A 12420-nucleotide genomic window follows, 5' to 3' on the forward strand; every position below is an offset into this window, starting at 1 on the left:
TAACTCTTGAGAGCGTGAAAAGGAAACCAAATGGACCGGAGTATACCAACTCATAATTTAGCTGGGGACCACCTGGAACCCCCTCAAAGACCACTGGCGGTCCCCGGACCACTGGTTGAGAACCACTGTTGTAGCCGATAATAATCGATAACCGTCCGTCACTCGCTCACCGTCTCTTCCGACAAACTGTCCCACGGCCTGCGATGCCCCGCCTCCACTGGACTCCATGAACTGGACCTCGGAGACGATGATGTTGTCCTCCAGGACGGAGCCGCAGCCCATGCAGACGGCATCGCCCCTGGACTGGTCCACGTCCACGTCCGAACTCCCACAGTTCTTACACTTCATGGTGATGCCTTGGACAGCCGCTGACGCTCAGTCACACCGCAGAGCCTGGGGGAGAAACATGAACCCATTTAGACCCAGAATGATTTGATTCTTTAACTACTGAAAAGTAGCAGATATACAAGCTTGTAGATTTTGGATATCGTAACATCCCGTGTGATATGGTATATGTGTCGTCTTTTACCGTTTTTTAAATCACGCAAGCCATATTTTATACTTTCTAAAATCGTCCAAAAGCTTTAAAACAACAGCAGAAATAGACGATCTACAAGCTCAGAAAGCAATACAACACCTGCTTTTGCCAAATTAACTTTTTATGAAACGATAAAACTAAAATGTATATCGTCACAACAATACCATATCATCACAATACCAACACCCTAACCCTATTTGGTCAAAAATATAGTGACATTATGTTTTCACATCACTCAGCCTTAGATCTGACATGGGCCCTCATTATGCAATTTTAGATCTCCTGTGAAACTTAATTAACATTGAGGCTCAATCTTATCATGGGGGGAAGCGCGCAATTCAGGCATATGATTCTTTAATGTTTTCTTCCGGAAGTTTGTGGTTGCATTTTATGATGGGAGATAATAGTTCTCCCTATTTGCTTTGCGGTTGGGTGATCCAAATAAATTCTGAACCATTAATATGCATCATCTGCAATCTGCATAAGTTGCAAAAGGTGAAAGTATCCTCACGCGGCATTCATTATTCAGACTCGAAGTCTGATACTACTGTATGTGAATGCATATGTAAAATATGTAAATGAATGTAAGAATGTCACATGACGTCCTGTGTGTGAACAGATGTACAACACACTGATGGCACGATTAATGACTGACAGAAATAATTGCTTCGCCAATATGCATCATCAATACTTAACTTCTTGAAGTAGCTCAATGGTCTCATCAACCATGTAGATTTATTTTAGAGTATTGTAGCGGTCAAATAATTTTTCACTTTGTCACTTGACAAGTTTGCAGGTGTAAAATTAATGGGTGGGGAAAAAAGGTTCAAGCTACCTATGATTTTGCAGTTACAAACTCAGACAGTCAGGGGATATTTAAAAAACTTAGAATAAATTCCTTCCCAAAACATTTCTTCACCAATGTTTTTTCTTCCCCCCCCCCCCCCCCCCTTTTTCCCACCAATGTGTTTGTAAAGGTGTCTAGAAACACACCTTGCAGCTGTCTGTGACAGCTGAAGAAAGGTGGGGTAAAACAGGGACAAAGTTTGGGTTGGGTTTGTGAGGGTTTTTTCATGATTCTGAATCCATTCCATTTGTATTGCACGAAACCTTGGGCTTAAAAACGGCCCCACCACACAAAAAATATTTGTGATGACATGGAAAAGTGGCCATGTCATCACAAATTCTTAGTCCAGTGTTTTTTCGTGCAAAAGAAATGCTTGCAATGAAAAACCCCTAGTTTGACCCCTCACATGATGCCACAAGCAGATTATTATTTTTGTACCCCCAACTTTCAGCAGCTCAGCTGTCACAGATTCCCTTAGTAGGGAAAATGAATTTCAATCTTTGAGAGATGTGTATAACTTTACAAACACATTGGTGAAGAAATGTATTGGTAAAGAATTTATTGCAAGATTTGACATTATTCTTTCTGATAATATTCCTCTATGTGTACAAATTAAACTGGAGTCCAATGCTATCACTCTGGGCTCAGATTGCCAATGGCAACGGTTACACCACACATCTGCCGGCTACTACTCTTCTACATTAGCTGGCTAAGCTACGTGGCATCGCTCTGCAGCCCACCGGCACAGAATAAGCCCACTAGACTACTCTGTACATTTTACCAGCATTTTAACACAACACTCAAACACTGCGTCTTGTGGACAACATGAAGTCCCTGACTGGTCTGGTGAGGTGTAAACTGAACTAAAAGGTTACGGGGGAAAGAAAATATAAAGCAGCAAACCTGTTAGTTTGGGGTTGTTGTTAGTTGTTGTTACACATGGAGAGTTGGACACCCACACATGCACGCCACGGCTGATAGCTGACCCGGCAAGATGATGAAGCTAAAGCTACAGCCCAGGCAGTGTTACATCGGAATTGGTGACCCACCAAATAGACACCAAGACACCAGCCCGTTTCTCTAGAGGTCGCTGTTGTTCAACTGCCTTGCAACGTCATTTGAAATCTGGTTTCGTGTTTAAATGAAATTTCCCAGTTAAAACGACGACTTTATTTAATTTATATGAACCAATTCAACTTGCTAGGACGAGTAGTATGCCTATTTAAGAAGTATACCGATTTAACGAATACAGAAACAAATGTCAATCAATGATCTGATGAAATGCCTTGTATCGACTTGACAGAAATGGCACAACTGCGACCTCTAGGGTCACATAAATATATGGGTAACCGAATTCTGTGTAACTACTAGCCGGTTACAGTTATTTGAATGAATCCACACTGATTGACACTGGCCGTGTCTGAATGAAACAACCAGCTAAATAGACTGCATGTATTCTACGGACTGACTGATTGCTGTTACAGTAGCGTGTATACATACCAGAAGGATATTTAGGATAATATTCCACACCCAACAGTTGTTGCTGGTGGTGACCACGCTTTGCTGGCACCTTGGTTGGACCTCGTGTCAGCTTCTTCTCACAAACCAAATCCAACTGTCTTTTATATAAATGTTAATTTTTAATGTATTATTCATTGAGCCTACAACTTATTTATTTACTGCATACAGAGCACATACCAGTAAAGGAGGGTAGTTCAGCACTACATGTGCATTAAGACAACACAACACACGCCCTACACGTGGGTTAAGATGCTCGTGAGACGGGCGAGACCAAAGTAACCACGGGGGGTGTGTCGGGGTGGCACATTGATCCTCCACCATCATGTAATCTTGATATCCCAGACCATTGTTCACTTTTTATTTTCTCACAAATTCAAGGTTATATTCCGATTCCTATGGTATGGTAATATGAAACCGTGGCGTGAACCCATAAGAAGAATATCGATGTAAACACATAGGATGTCAAGTCACCCCCACTTGCCTACAAGTGATATTGTCCAAAATGACACGCTGGTGCGTGGAATCGGACGCGCTGAGATTTTTAAAGGGACAAGAAAATGTATTATTGACTGTTGCAATGCATTGATTTCATTACTGTGTTCCAGGAGTGTAAAGAGCATAATTATAGGCTATAGCCTTGGATCAAGACGATCATAGATGTATTTTATCTATTTAGACAATTGCATATCTAAGTAAAAGTCAGACTCGATAAAATACATAGATCTATTGATCCAAGACTATAGCACAATATTTGATATAGAAAGGTGAAGACACAATATCTTGTGACCTGTGCAGTACATTGGCTGAGCCTGAGCCATAAGGACAGTGTTGTTGCTTCAAAGTACTGTAGGATATCTATTGAAACAGATGTTATTGTTAGCTGTGCCAACACTGCAATAATGTGCCAAAGCAGTTTTCCTCCTGTGAACGCAATACTTAATAAAGCAATATGATTCTTCTTCTTGAGTGTGTCAGCAGTCTGTGTAGAATATATGGTCTCCACTTGACAAGGTTATTTTATTCTGAATCCCAGTGACACAAAATATATTCGTTGCGGTCCGGCAGAAACCGGCTAACTCAATTTTTATTTCTCATAAATCAGTGCTATTGAACACCCTTACGTCTGTGTGTCGTTTAAAGAATATTGAATCAATGAAAAGTAGTAAAATGCGTTTCGGCCAAAACCTCCAAACTCCACTTTGAGATGGAGGATTTTTCATTTCCTGAAAAATGAACATTTTGGACTTGAGCTGGTTTCAGTCCGACAGCAGAGATAATACCTTTAGCTGTTCCACTCAATCAGAATGAGTCTGGCTCAAGGACACCTCAATTATTGATGACATTTAACCTACAGTGAACCTTCCAGCTACAGCCCAGAACAATCCTGGCTTGAATGACACAAAACAAGACCACGCCATTATAAACACATCCTTTATTCTTAACAGGATAATCAACCAAAAGGGTGAACATTATTTTCAGCATCATAGTAAATGGAAGCAGAGGGACATGGTTGGAGGACAGTAATCGGGGGGACCATAAAGTGCAGGTACCAACACTGGTTGAGGTGGGGAATTGGCAATGCTCAACGTAGTGCAAACTTCCCATTTTGAACGCATAGGTTCTCTATGAATTCACTTATGCATTAACATCGTCAGTGAGAACGGAGGGTACCGTTCTCACACACAGATAATCACACACATAACGGTTGAACACTGGTGTGTATATACTGCCCTACAGAGGCAAACAGCAGCAACTACTTCTGTGTGTGTTTCAATGATGATGTCCAGGTGGATGTTTGTATGTTTTTTTGTGCATTAAACGTCTCAAGATTATGTGCAGGTTTTGTAGGTTTTAACACAAGTTAGATGTATGCACATACGCCATTTTGTTCTACTTCCGGGTGTCTTTCGACTTCCTTCACAGGTGTTACCAATGATACTAATGAAGGGTCTGTTCCATTCTGGTCAAACAGAGTCAGGGTGATGATATTGTGAATGTTGGCTCATTGGAAACACTCTGCTACTACACCAGTGGGTCTCAAAGTGTCCTTGAGTGGGTTCTAAATGTCCCCATACAGGTGTGTAACTCTGAGAGTGTACAAATGGAAGCAAATGGACCTGCAAGGGTCCATTTGCTTCCATTTGTTGATTCCATTTGTACAGTTTATGGGGGTCCTTGAAATTAAAGAACCACTGTACAATAAATCAAACAGAGCCTTAATTAGTATCATCAGTAACACCAGTGAAGGAAGTCGAAAGACACCCGGAAGTAGAACAAAATGGCGTATATGCAAGGGACACTGCAGTTCCCCCGTGTAGCTACTCAAGCGGTTCGTCTTTGTACAGAAGTATAAACACACCAGCTCAAAACAAATGAGAACCAAGGAAACACTAAAAATTGCATAAATTCCTAATTCTACACAAACCAGGGATGACACTAACATTAATCACACAGACTTGTTTTTTTTTTTCTTTCTTTTGTTACACAAACCCTCAAAGTCATACTCGGTGTACAGTGACCCAATCAAACCATCAATCAAAAAAAGGATTCCTGGGTGAGCAGCACAAGACAAAAAAGGGAAATATTTTATGTTATAGGTCAGAGTGGTTCCCAGCCCCTGGACCCCTAGTACTCCTACTAGGCCTAGAATTATTGAATGCTTTAACCAGTGAAAAATAGCAGATATACAAGCTCACAGCGTGGCACCGAGTGCCACGCTGCGAGCTTGTAGATCTGCTATTTTTTGAAAAAGTTGTGAAAATGTGTGCAAATCTTTGAATATACCGAGTGCCACGCTGCAAGCTTGTAGATCTGCTATTTTTTGAAAAAGTTGTGAAAATGTGTGCAAATCTTTGAATATATGTATTTTCAAAGAACGTTCAAAACTCAAATTTTGCTTCTGGGTGGTCCCTGGAACTAAATATTTTGAGATGCTGCTCCGTGGCCAAATACATATCATTTTGGGGGTCCTTCACATGAAAAGGTTTGAGAACCACTGACAGAGTAGTCTCTCAAGAACAGACTAACTGAGCTCAAGTTAAGTGAAAAGGACCTTTTCTTTGACGATGGCTGGCCAGATTGCTGACACAGAAACATAGGTTTTTTCAAAAAGTCTTAGAAGCATTCAAAAGACACTTATAGAATTGGGTAAAAATTCTAATTTTCACGATTTTTCAAAAATAGCAGATATACAAGCTCGCAGCGCGGCACTCGGTGCTGCGCTGTGAGCTTGTATATCTGCTATTTTTCAATAGTTAAAGCATAAAATAATGATGCACAATAATGTGTACCCGTTCTGAATGGATTAAAGCTACAATCCAGGTTCAAGAGGGTGTCAAGGGACATCAAACTCAAGATTGTAGCTCTAATTGCACTCACCTGGTGTCTCATATCAATGTAAATAAATGCAATGATCTTGCTGGTGGATCATTGCTGGTGGGATGGAAAACCAGCAGTACCAGGGGACCCCGAGGATGGGGACCAACCGTCATATCAGATATCATATGACATTAAAGTTAACAAGGGTTGCAACGATTGATTCTTTTCTTAGCAAATGTTCTATCGATTACTTTTTTGATTAATCGAATAATCGAAAAGCGTGTTTAAATAGAGTTTAAATATATCAACGAATCGATGCAAAAGAATTCGAATAGACATTTTATTATAGACTAAACCAATATTCAGATTAAACACTTAAACCCTATTGTATGCTTTGTCCTACAATAGTGTCACGCAAAAATAGCGAAATTGGCGATCTACAAGCTCACAACACACCATGAGCATGTGGATCTGCAATTCTCTCTATAAAAGAAGCGAAACGTCGATTTGATTTGTTACATCCCTATTGTTAACCTAACAGAGTTGTGAAATGGCTACAGACTCAGAGACAATAGACCCATGCAATGTTAGTGTTACAGTCAACTTTATGAAGTAATATTGAACTTCAAGGCAGTTGGACATGGCTGTGGCTCTGCAAAGCACTTATATATATATATTAAAAAAAAAGAAATAAGATAAAGTGATCACACAAAGTTAAAACAAAACGTGTAGGCCTTCTGAATAGGAAAGTAAGGGTAAACTGTATACAAGTGCTACAAAAACTATAGGAATACTTCAGCCATAAAAAGTATGCGAGTAGATACAGAGCATTTCTGTGTTAAAATAGGAATATTTAACAAAATAGTTTATACAAAAATTCGATACATGAGACTACATTTAAAGCATTTATCAAAGTCTGTATACGTTTGTAAGCTTCACCAGAATCAGTGAAAAGTCGGTCGTTTCCTTTGGCACAGAAGCCTAAGGACTGTAATAATCTGCAAACACTTAAGCAGAAAGCCAAGTTATAAACAGAATGTGTAAAACAAAAACACACTTCAACTTGAACCTGTTATATAGTAATAGGCTCCTTTATCGTAAAACTTCCAATAGGTGTTCCATTTTAATTAACAGCCTGTATCATATTCATTCATAGATTGTGTCCACTAGAAGTTTTGTCAAAGCTCTGGCACCTTTCTTTCATTGGTTTTTAGGGCAAAAGCATATGCAACTGCATCTAGAGCAGCGTATCTGGTTGGTTGAGACCCAAAAGCAGACACATTCTGACAAGGCTTTGGGTGAAAAACAAACCACTTAAACCAGGGGTCTTCAACGTTTTCAGGCCAAGGACCCCTTAGCCGAGAGAGAGAGATGAAGCAGGGACCCCCAGATTCCATATAGTTTCATCGTTTGACAACACAATCATCAGTGTATTTTGTATTCATGTCAATTTGTGTTATCAGATATGTAACCACTTGAACCGTCAATACTTCATAAACTTGACCTTTCACTTAGTGAAACCTGTACTTAGTGTGCTCTTTTTTCCCCCTCTACACCAAACCTCTTTGCCAAAAATTGCCAATCTACAAGCTCACAACGCCTCGCAGTGCGAGGCGTTGTGAGCTTGTAGATCTACTATTTTTGGCTAAAGTTCTCAGAATATGAACGTTAGGGTTCAAGTGGTTAATACTGTATAAAAAAGGAGAAAAAAAGTTTCTATCACACAAAGATTTGAAGGACCCCCTGTAGTAACTCTGAGGACCCCCTAGGGGTCCCGGACCCCCTGTTGAAGGCCCCTGACTTAAACCCTATTTACTTCATTGACCGGGGTCCCCCAGAGCTCTATCCTTGGACCCCTCTAAACACCAAATCTCTTTGCCAAAAATAGCCAATCTACTGCACAACCTCTTGTATATCTGCAATTCTTCCTCTCTGTGTGAAACCAGTGTAGTAAGAACCACTTCACTGAACATAGCACTGCACCTAGCTTCCCTTTCAGAGAACCGTCTCTCCTTGCATTTCAAAAGTGAAACTATTTAAACTAGGGCTTTGACCATTAACGTTTACGAATGTCGAAGTTAAGAAAAGAAATTACGGAATTCATGTCAAAAAATGATTCGTGTGGGTTTTATTTTGAAGAGTAATCCGGAAGTGTTGTTTGTTTTTTGCTATGTGAATGCACAGATATAAAAAGCTAGATACCTCCTCTGGTGTGGGGCGTTGGTCTAAGAGGACTGGCAAGCCTCCCAAGAACTCTATGCAAGCCTCCGGAATTCTGAGGCGGGGCTCTTGGGAATTCTGAAGGACGCTTCCTTGTGCGTCACAGAATGGGATGCTTGTCAGATGCAGGACTCCCTCTTTCCCATTGGAGGGGGCAGAGTGCCTTCCGCAATTCCACAGTTACGCACTTCCGCCAGTCCTGTTTTACCAGTCGCGCCAATGAACTGCAGCGGCGGAGGAGGTATCTAGCTTTTTACGTCTGTGTGTGAATGGGTGCTGGTCAGGAAGTGGGACATAACGGTGATCCGGAGACAGTTTTAGTATTTTTCAGGGATTATCCTTTTTTAACAAAATGAGAGAAATACTGCTTGAAACATATCACACTCTCTGTTTTTTCACAGTTTGTTTAAAATGTACTGTGTTTAACTTAAAGTCTGAAACAGACATTTGACTGTCAAATGGACTGAGTATGTTTCCATGTGTGGATCAGAGCTGAGTCCAAAGAAGAAAAAGACAGTTTGGAGAAGAAACCAAATTCTGTGGTCTTCAACTCGAATTGTATACGTTCTATTAAACAATAGTATTTCATTTGATATAAGTCTTTTGTGTGGATTCCTCATTAATATGCTTTATTGTAGTGTAATATGGTTGGTAGTATGCGATTGAAAAAAAGATGAATCACAGCAATTCATGCGATTCATTTGTTATTGTTTGTCAGACTAATTTTAACTCTTCAAGGTAAGACGCTGCATATTTTCTTTTAGAATGACGCCTACATGTCCATGGTTCACATGAGACCACTGGACCAGTTGTTTAGAAGAAAAGAAAAGAAAAAAAAATAACGTTTTCTCTTGTATTGAGCTTCAAATCAAACCTTCAGCTCTGTCTGAAACCTTTCACTCCGGTTCAGTGTGACTTTTCGAATTCTTGTCCCCAGAGTCAGGCCTAGGGTAGTCTCGGGTAGTCAAGACTCTCAGAGAGAGGTAGGCAGAGCTAGGGGGAGATCATCCCATCATCTGGCTATTCAAGACTAGGCCTAGGGTTGAGTCCTACACTGTAAAATCCTGTTAATTTATCCATTTGTAACTCTGAGCATGAGCTAGTATGAGAAAACTTAACAACTTGGTTACATTTGTACACACTGCATTTTACTGTGTACTTATCCTCTTAACTGTGTTCCCCTTTTTACAATGTTTAATTATAAAAGAAAAATCCAATGGGAAGTGGGCTGCCTTCACAAACTAAATACCGACCTGTGACTGACACACGCACACACACATACAAAAGAAGTTCTCTCCAGCAACCTGACAGCCAAAACCTTCTAATGGACACACAAACAATCCTCAGAGTAACCCGGGAGATTTGCGTATTCTAAGATATATATTCTTTTGAACATAGACCGACAGTTAGAACTTGTACTGCATGACATCAGTGATGATGACACCATTAGAGTTCAAGTTAAGGTGTGAGAGAACAGACTGTAGGCATTAGGAGATATCATGTGAGGCACGGGGGTTTGAGTCTCACAAACCAATTCCAGTTCCGCATTGAGAAGAATGGGATTAGAACTGATAAACATAATTCTGCATCAAAAGGCATCAGAAAACTCTCTATTCCAGCTGTCTCACACTTCAATTCGTTGCAATGTTGCTCCAAGCCCTGCATTTTTAAGTATTCTTTAAGTATTAAACAAATCTGAAGAATGAACACTCTTTGAAAGAGATTAGACCTAATTGTGCTAGTTTTGAAAGCTCATAATAATGATTTGTTTGTTCTAATATAAACCACTTTCAAAATATACCCACGACGGTGATAATAATAATCATCATCATAGGTATTGAGAAATGACAACGAATCGATAGCCAGAACTGGAACAGCTAGGATTTAAACCATACCCAGCCTTGCTGAGGGTACGAGAGACTTGGATGTGTGCTGTGACTGCTGTCGGGTGTTGAGTTCCTCTGTCTGCTTGGACAGATCACTGGTCCCTGGCTTCATACAACAACTTGGCTGCCTGTGTGCGGGAAATAAAAGAGAGTTAGAGAGACAGGGGGGCCGGGTTTGGAAAGAGAGCAAGGGAAAAAGAAAGAGGGAAGAAAGAGTGCGGGGCGTGAGAGAGAGACAGACAGACAGAAAGAGGACAAAGATGGGGATACTGATTCTGAGTGTATCAGAAAAAGAATCATTCTTATTGACAATATAAACACGCACACATTTTTTGGGAAACAGTGCAGTAGAGGCTAGTATAATAGTGTAGGAAGATATGTAAATATTAGGCTGATAATTGGTACAATGGCTGTTGTGGGGATTGAACGTGTGACCTCTCTCTGAACACAGAACCTCCCACAAATAATAATCCCTGGACTGAATGACACAAAGTCATAAACCTTTTACACACAACAGCTTGTCTTGCTTCATGTGGAAGACAAGAGGCCAAATGTGAGTTCATAATAACTGGTTGTCAGACGGTGTCAACTCAAACCCTGGTGCACTACACCAGGGGTCTTCAAAGTTTTCAGGCCAAGGACCCCTTAGTTGAGAGAGAGATGAAGCAGGGCCAGGGACCCCCCACAACCTTTTCAGAGATTCCATAGTTTCAGTGTTTGATAGCACAATGATCAGTTTATTTTGGATTCACGTCAATTTGTGTTTTCAGATATTTAACCACTTGAACGTCAATACTTAATAAACCTGACCTTTCACTATGTACTTAGTCTGCTCTTTTCCCCCTCTACACCAGACCTCTTTGCCAAAAATAGCCGATCTACAAGCTCGAGCTTGTAGATTGGGAGCACTCGGTGCTGCACTGTGAGCTTGTATATCTGCTATTTTTCAATAGTTAAATAACTCTAGGCCTTAAATGGGTTGATATTGTTATTATTATTTCCTTATTACACCCAGTAACATCACCATTATCCTCTTTGTATTTGTGTACCTTGTGCATGGCAGCCAGCCACGTCGACGCCACCTTTTTGTCCTCCGCCACTTCCATACGAAGCTGCTGGGCGTCCTGGGAGCCCATTGCCTTGTAATGGAGCAGCATGCCGCTGGCCCGCGAGGTTCCCCCTGGACGCACAGTACACACACAGAGAGAGATGAACTGGTATGGCAGAGATAAAGAGTGTCTGATGATAATGACTGTCTAAATTACCTGTCAACTAAATAGGATTAAATTGTCAAAGAGGCTCTACAATTGAATATAGCAGGGGTCTTCAACGTTTTCAGGCCAAGGACCCCTTAGTCGAGAGAGAGAGAGATGAAGCGGGAACCTCTTTGCCGAAAATAGCAGATCTACAAGCTCACAACGCCTCGCAACTTGTCGCAACTTGAGCACTAGGGTTCAAGATGTTAATATAAAAAGGTTTGGAAGATTTGGCAGACCCCCTGTAGTAACTCTGAGGACCCCCTGGGGGTCCCGGACCCCCTGTTGAAGACCCCTGGAATATATAATTTGTCTGTCTCTTTAGCCATAAAAGAAGACAGCAAACTGGCTTCACTTTAGATGTCTACCATCAAAGGCTACCATGACATTTTGTGGAAGATTACACGGAATATGTGACAATTTACAAGGTAGTCTGGTATTTTCTTTCTGGCACGATCCAAAAATAGTTGATATAAGAAGTTGCTGGAACTTCAGTTCACTGAATGGAAATCACTCAACTGAAACCGCACTCGTTCCACAAACTTCAAGCTAGATATTTAATATTTAAGTAATGCTAATGATTTGAAGAGGCCACTTTAAAAAGGTACGTCAGAGGACAACGGATCAAGTGTCGTATTCTCTAAATACGAGAATGACAATTGTCCAGGAAAGGACAACAAGCTGTACAAAATGCCACGGTATCCATTTACCAATATCGGCTTCCTGTATCAGCTTATATTCCAGTGAGAACAGGATTCGTCATTTTAACTGTATAATATCACTGATGTAGTAGGCAAGACAGACAGTTCAAACGTGAAAAAATAAACTTTTTGT

At 40.7% G+C, this 12420-nt stretch overlaps 2 protein-coding genes across 2 annotated transcripts in view; both read right to left on the reverse strand.

The window, feature by feature from the left end:
* The window catches only part of brf1a (BRF1 general transcription factor IIIB subunit a), a gene marked incomplete at its 5' end in the record, with an annotated part of 148289 nt that extends 147941 nt beyond the window's left edge, over window positions 1-348 (reverse strand). The window contains one exon of the mRNA XM_080751130.1: window positions 171-348. Coding sequence (XP_080607256.1) covers window positions 171-348 — 178 coding nt within the window. The remainder of the gene's footprint in view (window positions 1-170) is intronic.
* Window positions 349-8078: 7730 nt separating this feature from the next.
* Window positions 8079-12420, reverse strand: part of zfyve21 (zinc finger, FYVE domain containing 21) — a 40629-nt gene continuing 36287 nt past the window's right edge. Inside the window, exons 6-7 of the mRNA XM_080750758.1 lie at window positions 11380-11510; window positions 8079-10458 (exon numbers count right to left, since the gene is read on the reverse strand). Coding sequence (XP_080606884.1) covers window positions 10423-10458; window positions 11380-11510 — 167 coding nt within the window. The 3' untranslated portion in view covers window positions 8079-10422. The remainder of the gene's footprint in view (window positions 10459-11379; window positions 11511-12420) is intronic.

The sequence above is a fragment of the Nannobrachium achirus genome, assembly GCF_963921795.1.
Source record: "Nannobrachium achirus genome assembly, chromosome: 20".
NCBI lineage: Eukaryota > Metazoa > Chordata > Actinopteri > Myctophiformes > Myctophidae > Nannobrachium > Nannobrachium achirus.